At 36.9% G+C, this 25,955-nt stretch overlaps 1 protein-coding gene and 1 long non-coding RNA gene across 3 annotated transcripts in view; one reads left to right on the top strand and one right to left on the bottom strand.

Annotated features, from left to right (window-relative positions):
* Positions 1-595: 595 nt before the first annotated feature.
* Positions 596-1,347, top strand: LOC149270245 (uncharacterized). The gene is made up of 3 exons (XR_016271035.1): positions 596-687; positions 820-1,063; positions 1,133-1,347. It is a non-coding gene; the product is annotated as an uncharacterized LOC149270245 (long non-coding RNA).
* A 2,863-nt stretch (positions 1,348-4,210) lies between these two features.
* The window catches only part of dpr9 (defective proboscis extension response 9), a 24,171-nt gene continuing 2,426 nt past the window's right edge, over positions 4,211-25,955 (bottom strand). The window contains exons 2-6 of one of the 2 annotated variants that reach the window (XM_089473919.1): positions 21,199-21,758; positions 17,123-17,345; positions 14,717-14,844; positions 13,394-13,562; positions 4,211-9,099 (exon numbers count right to left, since the gene is read on the bottom strand). In XM_089473919.1, the coding sequence (XP_089330045.1) occupies positions 8,624-9,099; positions 13,394-13,562; positions 14,717-14,844; positions 17,123-17,345; positions 21,199-21,758 (1,556 nt within the window). In that variant the 3' untranslated portion in view covers positions 4,211-8,623. The remainder of the gene's footprint in view (positions 9,100-13,393; positions 13,563-14,716; positions 14,845-17,122; positions 17,346-21,198; positions 21,759-25,955) is intronic. The other variant, XM_018016549.2, reaches the window with a different exon arrangement.

Below are 25,955 nucleotides of genomic sequence, written 5' to 3'. Positions count from 1 at the left end.
AATGTAATATCAACGATCTTGCATTTAAAAATTGAATATTTAGAAATTTAATCATCCTTTGAATTTTTTTTATGATGGCGCTTTCTAATAGTTTTTATTACAAATAGTTGAATTATTCAATGGGAGTCTATATCTAATCTAATATTATATTGAAATACATGTTAAATTATATAATATATATATATATAAATATGTTTAAACATTTTCAATAAACAAAAAATTTTTATTTAAAAACAAATACAACATGAAATAGTTAAAATTATGCGTTAAAGTCTTTCAACATGGGCAAGTTTTTGATAGAAACTAAAAACTTGACTGTTGGCTACTCCCAAGAAAATACACCTAACATAACAAATAAGAATTAATGAAAATTTGTAGTGGCAATCGTGAGCTTAGAAGACCAACGGCTCACATGCTTAAGCAATTCAGACTTTAGACATTTCGATGACAAAGCTCACTTATATGGCAGCGGTTTTAGGTTAAATACTGTTTCACACACACACACACATACACACACACACACACACACACACACACACACACAGACAGACACGCTCTTCTACTCTTTCTATTCGCATTCGCATTGGCAAGCTTGCCCAGCCACTTAAGCCGTGCAGCGCTTAATCTCGAACTGTTTATCGCATCGAGTATACGCCGTGTAGTGCAATTGTTGGCTGTTGTCGGCTCGTAAGTGTCTCACTATCTTTAAGTCTTGAGCTCTCAGCGAACCTCTTCGAGCTTACCTCACAGCTGCGCGCGCTGTGAGCTGGAATTTAATTTTGTTATTGTATTCACGGTGCTAAGCGCAAATGGAAAAAGTTTTAATTTAATTATAGCTCCATTTGTGGGCTAAGCATGGCATAATACACACACACGAACACTCACAAGCACTCACACATATGTTTTGAGTTCTGCTCTGCTCTGTTCAGCTCGGAGAAACGCATAAGGTCAAAGGATTATGGCCATAATAAATGCTTGTAGAAACGTAAACAAGTGTGCAGCATGCCACGCTGTTTGCTCAACCCACACGACACACAATCAGCGCAGCACTGCAAGCAACAGGGTACGAATATGTATATATATGTGTATAAATATACATATATTTTTTTATAATATTCCACTTCTTCTGTAGGTCGTATATTCAAGTGGCTGCTGAGTTTAGCTAACTTTTTAATGCTGATTATCCGACTGGCCGCAACTCTCTGTGTATGGCTGTGGAAGCAATCGATGCAAATCTAGAGAAGAACATGCATAAAAATATATTCTTCAATATTTATGATATATTAAATAAACCCCACACACACTTGCAGATTTAAGCCGCTTCATTTGTCAACGTGTATTTTCGCCTCTTAGCTTGTCATTGATTTATCACAAGTGGCAATTCAATAACTTTTGCCAGCAGGCGTCAAGCTGCCAAAAAGCCGCAAATAACAACTGTCCAAGGGGGGGGGCATACGCAAAAATGTATTACGGTCATAAACTGCAGGCCAAGTGGAGCAGCAACAGCAGCAACAACTCTGTGGCAGTTGTTGCTGGCCTGACTGTCTGTCAGCCGTGTCAAGCATCGTTCAGCCTCAACTATCCTGTTCAGGTGTCTGTGTTTTTGCAGCTGCTCGACAGAGCAAGGGATAAGAGCAAGCTGAAAACATATGCCAATAGTTCAGTAGCTTATATCAATCCAATGCTTATGTATGCTCAGATGATTATCTAAGAATGCTTGCTAAGAGCTAAAGCATGTTGGTAATGCGCACTAAATGTTTAATCAATATATCAATTTTGTCAAATTATTTAGGCTACTAGAATTTAATGGAGTTTAGCAATCCGAATCACGATACTCTAACCAAGTCAAATAGAAGAAATTTTAGAGGAAAATTCGGTGCTGCTAAATGAAAATACTTTTCCTCGCTTTCAGATGAAGTCAATCATAAAATATTTAACTTCCTATTTCAATTGATCTACAAAAATGAAAAGTTATTGTCAATTGAAGTATGCCTTAAAATAATCACAATAAATTTTAAGTAAGGTAAAGTTTTAATATATATATTATTTGTATATATAAATATTAAACATAAATAGTACAATTATTATTTATTATATATAAATATTTTTAAATATACTTATAAATGAATTATAAATAGTATAATTAACTCGCCATTTACTATATAAAGCTCAGTTCACAGCAGCCAAGAGTAATGCAACCATATGAATCGATGAAATAATCGATGATGATAATTTCCAATTTTCCATGTCAATGTGTAAAAACATTTATTGAAACACATTCCAGCTCAACACGACTGGCAAAAATAGGATGGAGCTCACACTTGAAACAAATCGGGTTGTCTCTTTAGATGGGCTCTTTTACTGTCAAACGTTCAAACTATTTGCATCCAGATTCCAGAATTTTTTATAGTCCACATTGGGCATGCAGTAGCGAGTCCTAATTTTATATACATACATTACTATATATACATATATCAGTTGTTTATTAATAATGATATATAATACTCAATACTAAATAATAAATAATTATAATAATACTAAATATTTTCTGTGAGTGTCAAAGAAAATGCGTTTAGTTCAATTGAAGCTAGAACACTTAGGTATAAAATAAAATTTTCATACATGCGAAATACAAACAAATCAAGTTATATACAAAAGTCATATGAATAGGTGAATTTAGAAAATATAACAAACGGCATTGGCAATTCCATATAAGCCCATTGCCAAACATTGCGTAAGCTGAATTTCTTGGAAATAATAATGAGAGTGGGGCCAAATATATAAGGCATCTGCTCATTTGCAGAATTTTCTGTTTCTGTTCCAGCATAAATATATACAATATATACAAATTCGAGCGCTGAAATCGGATCTTGTGCCAGATAATTGCAAAGTTGATTGAATGCCAGCCAAAATAAGCCATAATTATTGATAGGCTCTGCGCTGTCAATGCCAGTAGATCAAAGGCAGCAGCAGCTTATGAACAGCTGCAGGCCATGCTGGGTACGATTCGATGGCAATTCAAAGGGACAATAGCAGCAGCAACACCATAAGCCGACCATCATTTGCACCTACATTCCATTATTCAGCATTATGCGAGAGGGCCGCCTCTTAGCCTCATTCGGAATACGGTGGCGCACATTGGTGTGGCGAGAGCGATTGCAGTTTGTGCAGTACTTGAGAGCGGCAAATGACCAAAGCATGGCGAGATTGTGATCCCATGCATATACGATGGCGCATTAAATGGCCTTTGGCCATAATATATATATGGCACATTATGCGACGCGCTGATGGCGTTGCCCAGAATGTAGTTGCGGCTGCTGTTGCTGTTGTTGTTCTTGCTGTTGGTGTTGCTGTTGGTGTTGCTGTTGCTGTTGGGCGGCACTTGACACAAAACAATAACAACAGCGACCGACCAACATACACACAGACACATATAGAAAACTTTTCGACATAAAACAATAAAAGTTTCTCGCTTATTGCCCACTTGTCCTTGAGTGGTTTTGCATGAAGTCGCCAGGTCGCCCTCGTGGCTGTTAATGTTTATAGAGAGCTCGTGGATGGCCGTGATGATTCTGAAATTGATGTTGATGCTCGTGCTGCTGCATGCCGCGCACGGACACGCCACATTTCGTCAATAAAATGTATATATACACATATATATATAGTAAAGTTTATATATACATATATATATATATATAGCATACTTTGCAGCGTCCATCAGGCGACGCTCCACATCGCTTGGCACATTTATTGATTTTCCATCAGCGCGCGCCCAAGTGTTTAACTATGTGTTAATATTTATTAAAAAAAAAAAAAAAAAAAAAAAAAAAAAAAAAAGATAACATCAAATAAAATACGCCCGTAAAGACGCGTTACGTAAGGCTCTTTAAATTATGAGTCTGTCAGTGAATAGAAACATGTTGTTAACAGTGTGTAATGTAAGCGATTGCCACGATTGCCTTTGCCACGCATTCATTATGCCTTCACGGGGCGTATGATTAATCTCGTTGCATGATTTTATCGTCAATGCCAGATCTATGGCTCGCCCACAGCTGTGCGGCTTTTGTTCGCCTGTCCGGCTGTGAAAAATGATTTGCTTTTGTTTGCTTAGCATTTACCTCTAGAGCTAGTAAACTCTTTCCCACACACACACAAGCATACATAATTTATGACCCTGTTGTAGTAGCCCCTTGCCATTAAAACAAGTTAATTAACAGTTGACATAATATTCTTTAGTTAATGTTTTTCTTGTTGTTTTTTTTTTCGTTTTCTTTTCTGTTATGTTTTATAGCTTTTTATTTATCGCTTACTCTTCTGCACTTTTACATGTTTTTCTTTGCGTTTTAAATTCTTACATTCGTAAAAGATTCAGTTTGCTTTTCGTTTTTTCTTTTTTTTTTTCGTATTTAATTGAAAGTTACTTTCAAATTCTGTTTAGCTTTAATAACATCATTAATTCAATTTTCTTTTTTTTTCGGGTTCCTCTGAAATAAATATAAACTATATGTATACATATATATATATATAGCTTCTGCATTTGATGTCATAATATTTATTATAGATACACATTTACATATACAATATTTACGTCAGTTGTCTGCAGTTGCCCTCTGAATTAGCTTAGATCTTAAGAGTTTTTGTTTTCTTTTTTTGTCACTTTGTGTAGCCGTACTTAAAGCTACGCCTAATGTAAGTGGTGAAAGTGTCAGTGAAAATACTTTGGAATGGTTAAAGATTTTGAGAACTTTTTATTGCAAACTATTTGAAAACAAAAAATAAATAAACTCTCGTGGCATTATTAATTTAAAATAATATGCATTTTCCTTTGATGCAAGAATTTTCATTTGACAGCCTTTGCCGTAAACGGCCATAGCAAAAACAAAATTCTATCGAATTTCAATTTATATGCCTGAAAATAAACAAAAATACGAATTTATAAAAAAAAAATAAAAATAAAAAAATGTTGTATACAACGTAACTGTTGAATACATCAATAGCTGAGTTTATTTTGTGTTTGTTTTTGTATTTCTTCTTCTATCTGTTGGCTTTGTTGTACTGGTTGTTGATGTTGTTGTTGTTGTAGTTGTAGTTGTTGAAATGCTAATGAAAAAGTTGTGAGCAGCTTTCGCAGTTGGGGTTCAATAGTTGTTGCCGTGAAGCATACTTAATGAAACTTGTTTTTTTTTTTAGTTTTTCGTTTTTTGTAAATTTGTTCATTTTTTATTTCGTTCTTTTTCTTGTATTTATTTCTATCGATAGCATTATAAACTTTTTCAATGCTTATTATTTTCATTATTTTTGTTTTATTGCATATACGTTTATATAAACACTGAATTAAATTGGTTTTCCCAGTTTTTCCGTGTGTTTTGCTCTTCTTTTTTTTCGTAATTGGAAATACTGTTGCAAACATTTGTATGGTTATTTAACTATGTACTTACTATGACAAAGGTGGCCTGTAAAACTAATAAAGTATGTAATTAAGGAGAGCTGGAAAAATAATAGCGGAGAGGAAAGAACAGGGCATAAAAAGTTGTTTTTTGTACATTTTAAATAAGTAAAGCTTAAATTGAATTGACAGTTTTGACAATATATTAAATGGGGCATACATTTTTTACTCTCAATCGTCATAATGAAAATAATAATAATAATCAACATAAAACAAGTAAGAAAATTCTAGTCAAGAGTGCTCGACTAGATACTACCCTGAACCCAACAAATAAAAATGCTCATTTAGTATGGCTGAAATTTCAATTTCGATGTATTTAAAAATATAAATAAAATACCAAACTCATTTAATAAAATATAAAAATATTTTGAAACAACTAAAAAAAAATTAACATCAGTTGCATCGATCGGGATTCGAACCGCGACTCCTCGATCGAGCGTCATGCTGCTAACACACTAGGCCACCCCACTCCTGCTAGTGCCGCTGGCAAAACTCAAATAGATTCACTGCTGCAGCGCCATCTACCAAAACTAAACGAAACTAACTGCTGTGATTTTAAGAATCTGCTAGAATAACCAAACTATTAAAAACGCACATAAAGTATAGTTAAAATTTCAATTTCGGTGTATTTAAAAATATAAATTAAATAGAAAACTCATTTATGAAAATATAAAAATATTTTGAAACAATTAAAAAAATTTAACACCAGCTGCACCGATCGGGATTCGAACCGCGACTTCTTGATCGAGTGTCATGCAGCTAACACACTAGGCCACCCCACTCCTGTTGATGGCGCTGGCAAAACTCAAATAGATTCACTGCTGCTGCGCCATCTACCAAAACTAAACGAAACTAACAGCTGATGCGATGTTTTTGTTGTAGCTGCTGCACGTGCGTTTGTTAATTGGCCAAATATTTGATTATTTTTTATTAATTTTTGACTGAGCGGAATTTAATGAAACTTTCAGCATATGATCTACATATTATATTGAATATTTGAGAAATTTAAAAAAAAGAAAAATCATTCACAATTAGCTATAGAGGCATCTGATTTGAACTTGAATGTTTTTACTCGATAAAAACATAACGGGATGATTTATCGAATTTTAAAAGCAAACTCGACGTCCGCGCTGTATATACGGTCATTTAAAAAAAAAATTCAAGTCTCTAGCTCTTATATCTTCGGAAATCGACGCGTTCAAACATACGGACAGACGGACAGACGGACGGACGGACAGACGGACAGACGGACAGACGGACAGACAGACAGACGGACAGGGCCAAATCGACTCAGCTCGTCGTCCTGATCAAGAATATATATACTTTGTGGGGTCTGCCACGCCTCCTTCTGCCTGTTACATACATTTCAACAAAACCATTATACCCTGATTTCCCATTTTCAATGGGTTCAGGGTATAAATAGTTTGATTCAAATTACATTTGAGTTGAGCATTAGTCGATTTGAAAATTTTACAGAAATGCAAAATAAATTTACCTTAAATAACTTTAACCAAATTATTTTTTATAGCTGAAATAGGAAAAATGAACTCTACTAAAATCGGATCCCTTTTATCTACGTCACCCTGAAGGAACTCTTTATCGGAGTCTATCTTAGATAAAGAAAATGATATTACGAGATCAAATTAAGGACAAATAAATAAATCCACAGCGAATCTTAAATTAATTCAATGCCCTGATTGAAAGTTGATTGTATTCAAAATATATATACTATATACATTTATACTCTTTAAGAAAATGTACAGAAATTTGCTGAAAGTCTTTTGAAATGTTTGTTCGGTAAACCACTTTGTTTTTAGACATTAAAACCTGAACTGAAACTGAAAGTTGCTTTTGCATACTTTTGCACATTGATTTAATAAGTTTTTTTTTTTTCAATTTTCATTATCATTTCTTAATTTATGCATAATTTTTGACATATTAATTTTATATATATATATATATAAATATTTGTATTCTCATCAATTAACAACATATAAATTTTTGCTATGTGCAACATGATTTCGTTCAAATATAATCTACCCTCAGTCCTTCAGCGTCGTCTCGCAACCCAATCGCACAATAATCAAGCTTAAGTTTAATTCATTTATGCAATTTGTACACACAAAATAAATTTGATAAATCGAAAATAATACATATATATATATTAATATTTAATATCTGTGAATTGATGTTTTTGATGCTCGGAAAAACTTTGGTTTTCCGCTTCTGCCTCTAAGAGCTAGAGAAATGTTTAGCTTAAATTTTACTTTTGCTGCATTCGTAGTGAAGTCATTTTTACAGTGTTTTTTATACTTTATGTTATTTTCATTTATGCGTATGTATGCTTTTTATTATATATATGTATAAGTTGTTTTTTATATGCTTTAGTCAGTACTTGAAATTTGCTGCGCAGTTGAAGTTTAACATTTAGAAATTTGTTGTCTTTTAAGTTTCGTTTTGTCTGGCATCTAAGCTGATGCCCATTCGAACTGTTGTCCTGGGAATAGTCTCAGAGTGTGGCATTTGGAAAAGCGCTAAACACTTATCTCAACATTTAGCTTAATTTTCATTGTTTTTCTGAAAATGTTTTGCAGCTTTGAGCAGTGTTCTTTACGAGCAAAAAGTCTCTACGGAAAGTTTTAGCAAATTGTTTTACATATTTTCACGTTTCGTTTTTGTGTCAAAAAGTTTTATGTAGTTTTTTACTTTTTCGGGGAAACTCCTTGAAGGATAACTCGAACTCAAATTTAAGCTTGCCAATACGAAACTCAAAATCCAAATAACAGAACCGATTTAACGTATTATACAAAGTTGTACTTGAAAAGGCGACAACTTGGCTCTGTAATTCGCTTTAAATTTCTGATTAATTTTTCTTCTTCTCTTCTTGTGTGTGTGTGTGTGTGTATGCTAATTATTACGTATACGTCACGGATTCATAGAAAAACAGAATAGCCAATAGATTTTACACATTAGTTACTATCATATAGTTGCTGCTTATGTATGTAGTCGTGTTTGTATGGGTGTGTACTTTAGATAGTTAAGCTAAAATGTAAGATGTGTTTGTGTGTGTGTGTGTTTATTATATTATATAGTATATTAGTCTAGAGTCTAGAAGTGTTTTTTTTTTTTTATTTGTTTTTATTTTCTTTTTTTTCTTTTTTAATTTTGAGGTGCTGCTCACCTTATGTCCGCCTCATATACCTGCCTAAACGTTGCTGATCCAGCTAGAGTGGCGGCTGCGCTCGCTGATTGTAGTTGCTGGCGGTGGTATGGGCCACGCCCCCGCCAGTGCCAACGCCATGTGATGCTCAGCAGCGAGGACAGCAGTCTTAAAAGACATTCGAGTATGTTTCCAATTCCACATACCGACAAAGTCGCTTTGACTGCAGCACTCCAACTGCCACGCCTCTGTCCCCAGTCGGCGCCTCTGCCTGTGCCCCCCCTGGTGGTACATCGTCGCTGCAGCGTCGTCGCCGCTGCCGCTGCCGCTGCGGCACCACTGAGGGCCGCATAGAGCGCCCGGCAAATGCCAAACTGCAGCAGCACACAAACAGGTACACTAAGAGATAGCGACTTGGTGACATGGGAGGATGCGCTGGTGCCGCGTGCTGCATTGCTGCTGGGAACTCCCCTGGAAACAGAATGAGAAACACCTGTTTAATTTACATCTTTATTGCTGCTCTTATACTCAGTGATTGGATGAAAAAAAAAAATATATTCAATATATGTATACAGTTAGTTTTATATATGTAATAATTGAGCAACTGCTCTTTAAGTTTTCAGATAGGGTCTATATTATCTGCATTATCTAGTAATGTTAATATTAGATTATACATATGTAGTCCCTTGAGTGGAATCAGTAAGAAATTATATGTATCCATAGCAAAAACCCAGCTTAATTCTGCATAGATTTCACTTTACCCAGGAAACTAGAAACTAAATGAAGTTCCATGAAAATCCATGAAACTAAAGCATTATTTTTAAATCAAGAGAAGAAAACAAAACGCAAGGTAATAAATGTAAATGAGTTCTAGATTTGTTCTTCTAACTAAATGAATAAAGCTGATAAAATTTCTGAGAATCATTCGTTTTTATTTATCATAAGTAAAAAGTTTTTATATTTATTTTGTTTACAGTTATATAGTTATATAGCCGTGAGAGCGCAGGCAGGCGACAAAATCCATGCCACATGCTGCTGATATTAATGCGACAAATCCTGGTGCCTAGGAGAGGCTAACAATAAACAATAAAAGCCAAGCAATGCAAAAAAGTGAAGCAAAACAAATGGAAGTGAAAGAAACGAAAAACAAACAAGCCACTGTCATTGAGAGTCATACGCAAAGAGTGTCTGTCTGTGTGTGTGTGTATGTGTGTGTGTGTGTGTGAGGATGAGCATAGCGGTATGGAGTGAAAACAAAAGCAGAACTACTACTACAATAACAAGAACAACAACAACAGCAGCAAAGCAAACAAAATACAATGTGAACGGGCGGCATATAATCATAAAAATAACAACAAAACAAAATGTAACGGCAACAGCAGCGACAGCAACAACAATGCGAAATAGCAGAACAAGAGACAAAACATAATAATAATCAGAAACAAGTGTGCCAAAGCAGTTAACGGAAACAACGCGCATTGCATGCACAATATGGCAACAGAGATGGGTACACCTAGTTCTATATATATACATTTCTATCTATGTGTGTGTGTGTGTGTGTGCTGACTGACTGTGGCGATGGCAACGCCGCGGCATTATCTAGCAGACACCGTTGCGACAACAACGACGACAACTTGACATTAGTGAAAGTCGCAAAGGAAGTGGCATGCAGCATAAAGTCAAGCATGGCGAAGGCTGCGGGTTGCGTGTGCCACAGAGAGACCAAGCGCAACATAAACATAATATTCATGTGCCACACGCGCGCCCTCTCGCTCTCTCTCTCTCTCTTTCTCATTCATTCGCTGCATGGCCATTCACATGCGGAGAACTGTCGCAGCGTTAACTAAAACGAAAAACAAAAGAAAGAAGAAAAAGGAAAAAACAAACTCTGCCAGCACAGCAGCAGTACAACAGCGAAAGGAAGAGCAAGAGAGAGAGAGTGAGCGAGAGAGCGGTGAGGAGCTGCTATGTGCTGTAAGTTCTGTTAGACTTTTAGCAGAGCGCCACAATAATTACAACTGCGTGTACGAAGGATAGGGAGGATGGGTGGAAGGAGGGGCGACGAAAGAGTTCAGCACTTTGACTTTAAATGCTCTTCAGTTAGTTTCATTTTAATTTGCGTCTCGCACATTTACAGTTAACACAGCGAATATTGAATATTGAGAGTATTGCGCCAGCCACGCCCATTGAAGCAAGACGACTGCCAATTAGCATATTACAACACCCTTAGCTGTCACGACTGCTCGCTTCAGCTGTCCAATCAATATTTGCTCATTGAAGTGCGTGAAATTCACTTGTTGAGGGTTTCCGTCAAACCAATTACTAAAGAGAGCGAGAGGGAGAGAGTCAAATGCTTATATGCAGAGCTATGCAAATGTACGCAGCGGGTGGAAGCAGGTGTACATAATGGATTACATATATACTATATGCATATGGCGATGTATATGTATTAATTTATTATTATAATTTACAGCTGTATTTTATATATTGAGAGTGTAGCCATATGAAATTTATATATTCTGGATTTTTCGACATCTACTTTGCCTTTCTTAATATCGATAAAGATCGATCAATAGTTCTTGAGTTTGGTTGAAGACTATTTTGAGAGTAGACCTCTCTGTAATTCACCGAAACTTACAAAATAAAAATAAATAAAATCAATTTACTACTTCAAGGTATTTCGTAGAGTATTTCAAACATTCCAGGGTAATCGATAAAAATCTATCAATATTTCTTGAGCTTGGACTTGAAAACTTTGTATTAGAGTGTAGCCATATGAAACTTATATATTCTGGATTTTTCGACATCTACTTTGCCTTTCTTAATATCGATAAAAATCGATCAATATTTCTTGAGTTTGGTTGAAGACTATTTTGAGTGTAAACTTCTTTGTAATTCACCGAAACTCTAAAAAAAAACAAACTCAATTCACTTCTTCAAGGTATTTCTGAGAGTATTTCATACATTCCCGCTCTACTCATTCCTTTGGCTTTGTGGTTGTTCCCACACACCACACAGCCAAATTACTTAGAGCATGCTCCAATGACTCCGCCCCTCCTTTTGTGCTCGACACCTTTTGGCCTGGTTTATTTAGTGTCACTGCGTTCTTTTGTTACCTGTCGTTACATTTCTATGGCTTTGCGCTCTACGCTTCTCAATCAAACCGAGACACTACTACTACTACATTTTCGCTGTAATCGAAGTCAATTTTCCTGAGTGCAAAGTCATCTAGTTAACTTGTGCATTTCATTAATTATACGTACTACATTATTTGCCATTAACATTTAACAATGGAAAAATGCTTCATTTGCGAGCTCTTAAGACTAACTTTCACATAATTCCACTTGGTAATTTCTGTTCTTTTTTCGCTTTGTTCAGAGACCGGCGCTCAAGTCAAGATTTCAAGCATTTCATTTCTACTCTTACACTCGAGTGCATTTCCCTCACAAATATTAACTGAAGTTTCCACAAATTCTTAGAGCTCTTTCACCAACTGAAACTCACTTGAAATGCCCAACAAAGTGTTCGCAATTCAAGCATTCAGATTTAATCCACAAAGCATTCATAAACCCGCATTCACCACAATGACGTACGTGGTGCTTCTTAATCTCCCCTCTCTCTCTCACCACTCTCTTTCTCACTCTCTCTCTCTCTTTGTCTTCATCATTAGCACACTTTACTTTTGCACTTTTCCGCAAGTCTTTGTGCATTCTTCTTTTTTTTTTTTAGAACTAAACTGAACTGAACCGAACTGAACTGAGCTGAGCTGAGATGGGGACTACCCTCAATGCAATCGTCGGTCAGTCAGTCTCTCTTGCCATTTATTCATCACACCAAACTTTTCGCTTTGGTCCATTGTGCTTTCCGCAGCCATCTTAACCATAAAACATTATTATCGGGGTAGTTAAGCTTTATCACAATGTTGGCTTAGCACTCTTGGCGGAGCATTTAATCTAATAAATTTAATCTAAATACATTTTAGTGCTCGCTACCAGCATAAATAAAATCAAATCGAGCTAAGCCCGATTTAACCAAGTCAATTAAATTTGAATTTAAATGCAAATTTTTAAGATAGGTTTGAATAGATAGTCATTCTGGAATTTTTAATTTTAAAGAGTTTTAAAGAAATTTTAAATTTTAAAATTGAAGAAAATTGAAGAATTTTGTTCATATTTATTCTGAGGAATAAAAAGCAACAAAATGTATTTTAGAAAGAATAATACAACTTTGTTTTAAAATTTTAAAAACCAATTATTTAAGTGATAAAAAAGTATTTTAAGAATATTTTATTAGTATTAATAGAATTATTGTATTCAAAATAAAAGTTTTATGTCACACATATTTCTTAGCAATAAAAATTAAGATTAAAAATAAAAATTTTGATCAATTAATTAATGATTACTTAAATATAAAAAAAAAATATTAAAAATTAAAATTTATGTGTGAAATATTATTTAGTAATGAAATAATGATAATAGGATAAAATAAATATATATGACAAAATTTTTTAGCATACATATTATATATTTTATATATAAAAATTGTTTTCCATATCTTAAAATATTAAAATTTATATAATATAGTATTGCCCGACAGAATTTCATCAGTCAGCTTTGCTGAAATTCAATTGGAATCAAGAGCGCAGAATTTGAGTTCAAAGAGTATTCAACTGTCGCGTTTGATTTTCGTTTATCTTTTTATTAGCATGCAGTCAGGTTCATTGTGGAATATTATCTTTTGTGTTGGCTTGCGGATTTTCGTGTTGGGTTGTCGTTGATTTTACTTACCATTCAGCACATGTACCGTTACGCTTTTGGGCTTTGCATTTGATGGATTACATTGGTAATGCCCGGAGTCCGATGGACGCGCTGATTTAATCAGTAGAAACGATGTCGTCGTCTCACCTTTGTTGGTTACGACTGAGACGCCGCCTCGGGGCGAGTCATAGTTGATTATCTGCAAAGGGAGAATCCGAGAATATCACAGTCAACTGGCAGTACTTGAGGGTTTTATGTGCGCACATTAAAAAGGGAGAGATATAAATAATAAAATAAAAAGCCAGAGTGAGGGAGGGAGCGAGAGAAAGAGTGAGTGCTAAGCGCGAAAAACAATCACAATTTGTATGCGAATGACATTTACAATGCCGTATGGACAACGTCGCATCAAATTAGATTTTATGCGACATTCATTTTCTATGCCATAAAACTGTTTGTGTCCACATTACGCATACGCACTGTTGCGCTACTGTTAGAAAATTAAAATTATTGGCAAAGAAAGAGAAGAAATATATGTATATGTATATATACGTGTGTGTATGTCAAAAGAGAAAAGACTGTGAATAAAGGCAAAACAATAAAATTAAATCTCCTCATGGCAAAAGTGCTACTAATGGCTGCTCACTCTGAGCCCTTCGCGCCGTCTCCCTCTCTCTTTCTCTCTCTTAGTATAGTGCTACTGTTACTCGTATTCTTAAACTCCAACTCAACCCTTCTTAAAAGCCCGCTATGCTCTATAGAAAATACATAACAATAGAAAGGCTGTGTTGTGCACAGCAGGAACCCTTACGAATTCCCCATACAATAAGCTAAAATATGGCCGTCCCAAAGTATGAAGAAAAACACCTAAAATGGAAAACTAAAACGTGGCTTTAACAGCCGCTGGGATGCCACTGACAACAGTATCGAAAGAGAAGAAGCAACAGCTACTGCAGCGGGGGAGGCAGCGGAAGAGGCAGCCAAACCAAAATCCATTTAAAACCCTTGCCTCAACGGGTTTTTTACTTTTTTTTTTTTTTTTTTTTGGGTCCCTCGCTTCGCATAGTGCTTAAATGGCATTTTCTTGCAGTCAACAAAATAGAAACACACAAAATAAGAAGGGGTGCAAAACAGAAAAAGAAATGACAAAAAAAGAAGAAGAGACCAGAAGAGAAAAGTTAAACAGTTTTTGCCAGTGCAAAGCTAATTTAAAAGTTACTAAAATGAGGCGATGCTCCAGATCCCTCATCATTTATAAGCAGCGCAATAATATGATACCCCAAAGTAATTGGCTGACGAAATTGACAAAAAGAGACCAAGTGAACCCTAATATAAATGAGAGCATCTTACACTTACAGCGTTGTTGTGATTCCAAAAGATATAGGCCGGCGGCTCAGGTGAGTTGAGTATGACACAGGTGAGATTTATAGTCGAGCCGCTCTCTATATACAAATCGGGTGCGCCAATAATTTCCGTCGAGGGCTCTGCAAGAGAATAAAAAACAAAGGAAAAAAGTTAAAAACTTTTGCTTAATACAATGTTTCGCATCATGAACCGATATCTAACCCCACACACAACACTCAAATGCCCATCAGCCTGAGCTCAAATGCTTTCAACGAAATGGGCGTCTATTTCTAGGGCTCTTTCGGTAGCTGCGCTAAGCTTGAATAAAAGAGCAATTAGGTAAATTCAGAATTCTAGCTCGCCTGAGTATCCTCATTAGAAATAAAAGTGTAATTTAAATGCGCAAAAATTTCTAAGGATTTCCATTGAGAATTTCCATGAAAGTGAAGTGCGTGCACCCACCTTTGCTGCCTTTTACACCTTTGCACCTGGTCGACTATAGCAACAAGTTTTAAAGGTCTAAATAACTTTAGACTTTTTTTTTGCGATTGGTACTTATTTGTATGTACCATCATGATTGAAATATAAGACCAGGAAATTGTTTTTCACAAAACTTCTAAAAAAAAAAAAAATAAAGGGTTCCATGGCAACCGAATACTAATTTGGCTTTGTGTAAACAGGAAGCCTCAGTTGACCCTAAATGTTTGCATACTTTTAGTATTATACGAAACTAAAAGCTCATTAAGTGAATTGCTACAAGTCAAACACTCGAATCCAAAGAACCGTTAGCATTATCTACAGCTAATGGCATTATTTTGTATAGAGAAACTTTTAAGTGCAACATAATTATCAGCAGAGTAGTATATATATTACTTCAAATAATTTCGGAAAATCATTATTGAACACTTTTCCATTGATAGTTCGCTTTGTTTATTTTCGCAGAGATATCTAATAGAAATAATAATGTCATGAGTTTATCTCATCCTTTTGGTTTCAAATACCTTCATGAATCCTTTAAGCCACTGTTAACAAATTGTTAATATATTTTGAGTATAAATATATATGTATGTAAGCCAAAAGTCTCTTGCGCCATTTTGGCTTTGAAGTCAATGAATGGCTGAACACAAAAGGCGAAATAATGCCTTGGCTTAATTCAAAGTTGCCTTAAGCCCTTCTGATGCTCTGTTTGTTTATTATATTTGCGTTCTTTAATCCCGGAATAAGTTAATAATTTGGCACAGATATGCCAAATGCTAAAGGAAACTATTTTTAATTTAAGAATTTTTGAGTTTAATTGCATAATGATTGGAGATTTTATTTATTATTAGTTTCATTTATTTTTTATTATAATTATTTTTGTTTGTCATATATATGTATGTTTCTATTTGTTTCATATATTATTCTATTATTATTATTTTATTTATAATACAGATTTTGGCGTTTTTATAAATACATCAGATTATAAATTATTTATTTTATATTATATATATTATTATTATTATTATTATTTTATTATTATTATATTATTATTTCTTATTATTATTATCAGCTGCCAGGTTGCGGAAAATTATCCACAATTTAGAGCAATGATTAAATGTTAAGATGTCTGCCTTTCTGACCCAAATACACTTTCGAAAGTACCCACATAGGATAAGAAAAAGAAATTAATCCAGCGGCATTTACAGCGACGCAGAGCAACAGCGGAGAGTCGAGGTTGCTGAAGCAGCAGTCGAGGATTTGGTTTTTATTTTGTTCTTTGTAAAGAAGGTGACGAGAAGAAAGTAGAAGTCGCTGCTGATGGTGCTGCTGGGACGTCACATAATCGTATTGTCACCATGCCAGTCCACAGCGCAGTCGGTGGCTTCCAAGTGGAGACCTTAACGAACCAACTGGATCTGCGACATCGCCTCAAAGACAACATGACTGAACAAAGGGAAACTGGAACTGGTTTTGAAGGTTTATACGGAACGACGCTCACATGCAAAGTTTTATGGGAAGGCACTACAAGAGAGATGCAATCTGGTGCATTACTAGTCGATCTGAAATACAACCAGGTTTATGATACATTGCGAACTAACACAAACACTAATTTATAATTATTATTACTACTGCTATTTTATTTATTTATTTTTTTTTTTTTTTTTTACTTAATATAATTGTTGTTATTATTATTTTATTATTTAAAAAATTTTTATAAAATGTATTTTTTTTTTATTATTATTATTATTATTATTATTACCCATATATCAGTTTTTACTTAATATAATTGTTGTTATCATTATTAAATTATTTAAAGAATTTTTATAAAATGTATTTTTATTATTTGTTATTATTATTATTATTATTACCAGGATATCAGTATAGAGAGACGAAACACTATAAATATTATGGATTGCCTATGGACCACTCGAAACTTACCAACAACTGTCAGGTGGATGTAGTGACTCATGTGCGGAGTTGTCGAGACTTGGCACTCGTAGATGCCGGAGTCGCGGTGCTGGGGATACTTGATTTGTAGCATCCAGTCCTCGGTCTGCGGCTGGTGTATGGCGCGAAAGCGCTGATCCGATGTATACGTGTAGCGTCCGACTGTGAGCAAATGTATGTCCCGATGTCGCACCCACGACACTTGCAGAAGCATCTGAAATCAGATCGAATCAAAAGTTTAGCCACACGAAAAGATTTAATTTGTCAAAGCCAGAGCATTTGCATGTTTAGTTTAATTTATTGGGCAAACAGTTTAAAAAGTCTATTTCACGCACAATCTTTGGCATCGGCGTGTGGGCGGGGCTGTGGCAGGGGCGGACGCGGATGCGGAGGCGGAGTTGCCCTGCGGCTTGGGCATGGAAAATGCAAATTTATTTTGAAATGTTTTTATGCGTTGCTTGCCGCCTGCCAAAGAAAAGTAAAAACTTTGACGCAAGGGCAACACATGTGTCAGCACAGCGTACGACCCTTGCCGGAGGGTGCGTTCTGGGTCTGGCCACCACGACAGGGCCTACCCTTATCAGTGGGACTGTGGGGTGGCGTGGCGTGGCGTGGCGCTGGCAACAATGGCAACTGCTTCGAGTCAAATTGAAGGCAACACATGCAATGTGTGTGCGTGTGTGTGTGTGTGGGGGTGTGTGTGTGTGGCACGCCCATGCTAATGCACACCTGTTTGGCAACCACCTGCTGTTAACGTGTCTTAGCTCAACATTTTTAAGTGACTGTGATTTAGGGCTGTACTCATCGCACACCCACGTCCACAACTTCAGCCCCCCAACTAGATCAACACAGCACACCCCCCTCCCCGTGCCACCCACTCTGTATCGCGTGTCAGACGTCAGCTGCTTGCATTTTCATTTTCAATTTCAATGACAACAGCTTAACAGCATGCCGCCTGACGACACGAGCGACGGCAAAGTTAATGGACAAGAAACCCGACGACGGACAGCCGCTGTCGCTGCTGCTGCTGCTGCTGCTGCCAGCAGCGACGACAGATTGTGCAGGTGCCATAGCAAGGCAGCACAGGCAATGTTAGTCTAAAGTTTGGCATTCAGCTCAAAAGAAAGTTGCATGTAATTAACAGCAAGTGCTGAAACATTCATACACAAACACACACACACACACACAAGCCAAGCCAAGCCGAGTTTAGGCTGCCAACAACCGCAAACATTTCATTTAGCTCCATTCAGTATTCAGCCAGGCTCAACACCCAGCGATTGCCAAGTTTATGCGCGTTATGCGTGTTTACAGTATCGTAAAATTTGTATATCGATTGCAAGGCAGCCGGAGTTTATACTCTTTCTGGCTGCTGGCCAAACAGAATCAGCGGAAAATGTTTGCCGTTTTACGGCTCAATTTGCAGAGCGCACGAAAGTATGCTTTAAAATTTGTTAGCCGCATGTTATTGCATACCCTGTAAGCAGCTGAGCCAAAAGCGGCATGCCATCACTTAGACCCATCGAATAGAGAGTCTAGTTTAGCAATTGAACAATGTCTATAATTGGTTCGTAAATATATTTAATTGCATTCATGAAAGGTTTCCAAAATATGCACCCACATTACAGGGTATTCTGTAAGTCGCTCACACACCCAACTGAATCTACTATTATTACGCAGCTAAACTTTTTCTGCAGACCTTACTTTAGCTTTGAATTATTTAGAAGCGTTTTGTTTTTCATTGGGGCGCCCGCAAGCGTGCCACGCCCCTTAAAACTCATTACCGCTCGCATGCTGTTATCGGCAGCAACGGCAGCCGTAAAATGTCGACTCCGACTGTGACTCTAATGAAAAGCGTCATTAATAATGTGAAAAACATAAACATCCGCTGCCTGTTTATCATTACATAGCGCGCGCACATAAAACAGAAGGCGGCTAACACCTTAGAATTTTTCCAGCTGCTTCCTCTTCTTCATGGTTTTTGTTTTTTTTTTTTTACATGCTGTCGGCTGGCTTAAGTTTTTCGTCAGATCCGGTGAAATCAGAGCGCCAATGATGTATTACTTTATGGCACTGAGGATGAGCGAAATGGAAATTAAGCTTCAAAGTTAACTTTTAGGGTTGAGCTTTGGCTTGCGGTTAGAAGGGTGGCTGCTGCTGCTGCTGATGTGGCTGTGGCATGCCACAAGGTAAAAGCTAATTAGACTTTAAGCTGACAGCCCAAACAAATGAAATTGTATTCACGCTCCGAGAGTCTTTGGTGATTGTGTAAAAATTAGAGGTAAGAACGAATATCGAATTGATTTGAGACAAATGATTTTTAGTGATGGCACGATTGATTATATGATACAAAATAATCGATTACTTTGCGAAGGGGCTGCGATTAATTGTAGCCATAGTCGATTATTCATATAACGATACTTGGCCTTAAAATTCTAGTTGTATATATAAATATTATATCGATCTCTGAATACTTATGTTCAGCATTAAGTATACGCCAATCTAACGTATACTTAATTCTGGCAATATTAAGTATACGCAAAAAAAAACAACAAAATAATAAATGGAAATAATTATTTTCATACAAAAAAATACGTTTAAAATTATGATTTCATAATTGAGTTTAGAAAAGTTATTCCAATCGATTGAGCAGGAATTTCGTCTCGCGAATTTAATTAAGCATCGATGGCATAAAAATCTAGTTAATTAACTCAGCGACTGTCTGCCGATGATCGATGAAGTTATCCAACTAATTGGCATCTAATGAAGTTGCCAACAATTCCAAGGTACCCCGACCTGACCCAACCTGACCTAAATCTTCTTGTGTGCTGACAGCCTATCTAACGACCGGCCCTAAAAACTTTTCACTCAACCCAGCCAACGTGGCCGGAACGAGCGCTCAGCCACAGATACTCGAATTTAATAATCACGCAAATTAGTTTTCGAAACCGCAGAGCCAACGAGCCAGAGCCATGCGCTAGTGCAGGTGAGACCCGGGGCCCAGACATGTAACATATTATTATCGAAAAATAAGTCCGGACCAATGACGACGCTGTCGGCCGCCCCACAGGAAGCGGCGGAAACCGAATGACTACGGCGCAGGTTGCAAAACTAAAACCCAAAAAAAATAATGGAGCACAAAACCTGAAGGCAAACAAGTAAGAGTGAAGGCGAAAGTGAACGACTTGGAAATACCCTGTGTATAGCTATTGAAGAAATATGATTTATGCAATTTAGGAATTATTTATACCATTTTTAGATACTGTTGTAAAATTCGACTAGCATCAAATTTATAATTTGGTAAGTCTCTTCAGACCTTCAGCTTTAAATTCCACAAAAGCCCCAACAAGTAATCGATAAATCCAGTTGAATTCCGTAAAAAGAATGCACGTTAAAAATATCTCTCCGAGTTTATTGACCAACTCGTCTGCTGTCGGCCAATAATGTATACGGTTTATGGCATTGAGGTAGCAAAACATATTTGCACGCAGCCATTACACCCTTTTTACACGATTTCATTGAGTTTTGAGGGTATAAAAATAACAAAATGAAAGCTTTGCAACATAAATTTCAATTTTTGCTATTCCTCTTTTTTGTTGGAGGTTTGGGTCCCCGTAGTCGATTTGAATAGTTTAGCAGGTTTGGTTGGTTGGCTGAATTGCCTGACTGAAGCCTCTGTCGGAAGTGTTGTGGTGTTGCCTGAGCGGAGGGGTAGGAGGAGGATGAGGATGAGGATGAGGATTGGCAGGAGGCAGTTGAGTTTTGTATGTTTTGCGAAATGTTTGCGGCATTTCCTTCCGCGCCCAGCACGACAACGGCAACGACAACGGCAAAGTTGAATAAAGTAAAATCTGTTTCCTGTTTCAGTATAATTAATCATTTTGCTTGGCAGCGGAACAATTAGCCAAAGCCGCCATGTGGGCGCAGTTTACGTGCTAATTAGCTGAAAAACATGAAATCTAACACACACACACACACACACATACACATTACAAATCGTATTTTGATGGCAACTAATGGCATTAAAATTGCAACAGCTTTTGGCTTTAGTCAATTTGCGTTCCACTTACCGTTTTATTGCCCAGATTCTTGACGCGACAATTCAAGTAGGCCGTCTTGCCCAGCAGCGCGGTGACATTCTTGGAGGCAGCCTTGTCAAAGTAGGGCCCATTGCTGCGCGAATCCTCGCCCAGGTCGATGCTGTTCCGGTTGATGCTGGCCGCGGCAGCCAGCGATGCTATCGAGTTGCCCCGATGCAAACTACTGCTGGCAATGCCGCTGATTGCTGTTGTTGTTGTCGTTACATTCGAGTTGGAGTTGGAGTTGGAGTTGGTGTTGGCATTCGAGTTAGACTTGGAATTGGAGTTGGAGTTGGCGTTGGCGTTGGAGCTGTATTTGGAGCCGCTGTCGGTAGTCATTGATTGGCCAGGGCCCGGCGCATTTTTGTTACTTCCGCCGCTGCTGGTCGTGCTGGCCAGGCTTCCCCTTCCGCCAACACCATTGCCATTGCCATTGCCATTGCCATTGCCATTGCCAGCAACGGCAGCTGGAGCGTCGCCATCGCTCGGTATGGCATTATTGCTGCTGCCCACATCCTTCGACTTGTACGAATCACGCTGCGCCGCCAGCACTGCAAAGAAGAAGCGATCAACGAACAATGTTATCAGTGCATCCAACTGCAAATTCAATCAAAAGCAAATCAAAATGCAGCAGCACTCGCTAAAAATAAATATAATAATAAATAATAATAAAAACGATGCCAGCTCGTGCTCATTGCCGCACAATTGTCTTCGAATTTCACTTCTCGAAACAGATTCGTGTGCGACATGTGTTTAGGAAATTGTTAATTTGTTATTGCATCCGTTTCAAATTTGATGATGCTCTATCAAACATTTCCGCAGCAATTGTGAAACATGTGCGAACCGAGCTCCATTTTGCGCCTGAGAAAATAATAAATAATAAAGATGGCATTTGTGACTCGTCGAGTGAGTTGAGCTGATAAAAGATACGAATATGTACGTAGATCTCTAACCTATTCATATATTTCTTTATTTACGTTATCTATATATCTATGGCATTATCTATAGGCTATGGTCATATATATAAAAGTGTAGCACAATTTATAGTGGCTTTAATTGGATAGTTCAAGTTAGAGAATGAGCATAAGCTCGAGAGATTCTTATGGAATCTGTTGATGATGCATTGATGCTAAGGCTAGGATTAAAAAAAAAATAAGCAAGAGTGGTCTAGTCGGAACTAAGGCGATAAGAGATGCTTTGAAACCTGCAAAGACTTGATATTCCAATAATTTTACGTTTCCACATGCACACACACACACGCACACACAAACGCACTCTGATTACTGTGCAATTTGTAGCTGCAGCATAGGCCATATGGATTGCAGACCATATGAATTTACTAGGGGACAAGTTTCTAGCAATGCGTTTATGGCGAACTTACGAGGCAGGCAGGAAGGTGTGTATTTATTAGAAGAAAGAAGCTTAGAAAACGATTGCTTCCATATTATATCATATTCAAGCTACACACCAAAACGAAGCCAAATTATCTATTTTCTGATAGGTAATAAGAAAATGGAAAAATGGAATAAGTTTTCGTAAAATGAGCAATTAGCGCGTTTTGCATGTGTTGAAAAGGAATACAAATTTCATTTTTTAAATGTCTAACTTACGCGAATAGGACTGGAATGATATCTATATTCCAGAATTACAATTCTACATAATCATATATTAAAATAAAATTAACCAAAATTATTCAATAACATTTTTTATTAATTATTTGGTTATAGTTCAACTTGAAAAATTCCAATAATACTATTCCAATTATATTATCTGCCACGCCTCCATTTGCCTGTTAAATACATTCCAACAAAACCAATATATATCTATATGTATACAAAAATTTTAATATTTTCAATGACAAAATTTCTATTTATTTCAAATATACATATATATTAAATAAATATAAAAATCAACATATACATTTATATATTACACATTTACATATTTATATATAAACAACCAAAGCAAAAGTTAAAGAAATTACAAATTCCAATTAAGTAATAAAATAATGTATTTCAAAAATATATAAAATATAATCAAAATGCTTTTAATCGAATTAATAAACTCCAATTGAAAATATTTATGCGAATAAACAAAGCAAAATTTAAATAGATTACAAACTTAATTAAGTCAATCAGTACAAATATTCAAGTGATGTCATAAATTCTACACTCCCCACAATGGCCAATCAATAAATAGAATGTAAAATTTCTAAGCAGCCAGCAAATAATTTAAGTTGTTAGCCATTAAGAGCGAGTTGACGGGTTTACAATTTGCTGGCAATTGGCTTAAATTGTTTGCGAATGTCTGTCCCCTGCAATGGTATGTAATTTGATTGGTAACAACGTATGCAATATCGTTACCATAATTGTTCAATTAACTCACTTTTGGCCATAACAGCCTCAAATGGGGTCACCACTCAGCTCGACTTTTTAGCCGGGTCCAAGGAACACATGTTCTACTTTCGTGTTCAGGACCAAGCTCAGCGCATTGTTTGCTTTTCATCGATATCACACACACACACACACACACACACACACACACACACACACACACACACACAATTACACATTGGCTTATATAAACTACCTTGCAACCATTTAGGTAATTAGCAAATTACGCACACCCACACACACACCCACACACACACACACATGTGCGTTTACTGCGACTTTGTTATGCGCATATCGCATATGGCGCATAAAGTTTCGTCGTCTGCTTTTTGTTTTGTTTTTAGGTTTTACGTTTATCAAATTTTCATGTTTTTTGCCACAACTACATACACACACACACACACACACACACGAACGCATACATGTAGAGTGAAACCCTGTTGGTAAGTTGCTATTGTCGCAGTTACGACCAATTTTTATCCACCGCCATTTATCCCATCACTTAGCAGCGAGCAGCAAGGACGACGCCGATAGGTCTGCCAGAGACACACACACACATATGCTACTGTGTGTGTGTATTTGTTTGTTTTGCTTGCTTTAAGTGCATGTGTGAGTGTGTGTGTGTGTGTGTGCCTGGCACTTGATACGCTTATTACAGCCAGGCAACGTCTTTTTATGGCGCTGGGCGAGCTGCGCTGGCGACCATTTTATAGTTGCCAACCAGCGACTTTATTAGATTAAACATGTTGTGCACGTTAGACCAAGACTGTCAGCCACACACACACACACACAGACACACAACTTATCTAGCTCGTTTGCTGTTGTTAGCCAGCCCGCCCCTGGTCATGTTTTCGTCCAGATAAGTCGCATATCCTAGCTGCTGTGCGTGGCACTAGTTGTATTGACAGCCGCAGCTCGACAGACCGAACAACAACGCCGCAAAGCTACGCAGCACAGCTGCATGAATACTCTGTAAAAAGCAAACTTGATTTTGTTTTTACATAATTCTAATGATGCCGTCATTAAGGTAAAATGGAAGGAAGCCTGCCAGATTCTCGTCTTTCTTCTAGTATAGATTTTCTGTTGTAAATATTTCCTTGGCATTTTAACAAGCTATCGTCTAGCATATTCATAGTCAACCAAATATCGTCTTTGTCAATATGCCCCTAACAACAACAACAACAACAACAGCAACGAAGACAGCAACATCAACCTGCGTCGACAGCGTCTCGTCGTCTGCTTGACTCGCGCTGCTCAATTGCCAAGGCAAACAACAATGTGGCTAATAAGTTGCCTGCAACGCAACACATCCCGGCTGTCCCCACTGTCCCCACTGTCCCGACTGTCCGCTGGTCCGTTTGTCCCAAACGTCCTGCCATCGGGCTCTGCTTGGGCTGTCTGGGAAAACAACATGATAAATAAAGTGCCGCTGGCTAGAAATTAAAATAAATTGACTGCTTGGGATGTGGCGACCGCAACGGTAATGGCAACAACAACCACAGCACCAGCAACAACAACAACAACATAAATTAGAACTCCAATACACTGGCTTAAAAGCGCCCTGCAGAAATCAAAAAGTCATGTGACGGGTCGCTCTGATGTCGCGGCGTCAACTTCAGCGTCGACGTCGACGTCAGCGTCAGCGTCGAACAAGCAAAGACCGCAGGCGTTGTTCCTGTTGCTGAGCTTCTTCCTCTCATTGCTGTTGTTGCTTTGTGTTTAGATTGTTGCTGTTGTTGTTGTTGTTTTCATTGTTGTTATTGTTGTTGTTGTAGTTTGCTACACCCGCGCAGTTATTATTAACATGACTTTGTTGTTGTCAGAAACATTTGAAATGTCAAAACTTTTTGCTCATTTTCCTGTTTCACTGAGTGTGTGTGTGAGGGGGATATCATGTATGTGTATTTTTACTCCAATGACATCTGCTAAAAAGTTTTAAATTTTTAAATTCACTTAAAAAATTAGAATTTGTTGTTGTTGTTCAGCTTTTGACATCTTCTTTTGGCGCAACAAACCAAACTTCTTTAAATATTTAAAGCTATATGCGCGTGTGTGCGCCTTTTATTGTTGTTGTTGTTGTTGTTTTATTTATAAATTTGTGCAAAGTATGCGCTAAATTGAAAGTGGGAAGTATTTGAATACATTTTCTTTGAAAATTTCATTGCATTCACATTTCGTTGGCTTTGTTTTGGCCTTCTTGATTGAGACTCTTGACTTTTGACAGTTCACACAATTGCTGACAGTTTGTTGTGGATGAATTTGAAAATGTTTGTAAGCCAAGTTTGATTAAATTTATGAAAGAAGTTGTAAAGGCATTAAAGTCAATTAACTTTTCTATGTTTCAATAATATTTGC

The sequence above is a fragment of the Drosophila arizonae genome, chromosome 2 (genome assembly GCF_054131065.1).
Source record: "Drosophila arizonae isolate 15081-1271.41 chromosome 2, UAZ_ARI_1.0, whole genome shotgun sequence".
NCBI lineage: Eukaryota > Metazoa > Arthropoda > Insecta > Diptera > Drosophilidae > Drosophila > Drosophila arizonae.
Note: the sequence above shows the minus strand (reverse complement) of the source record. Positions and strands in the feature narration are given on the sequence as shown.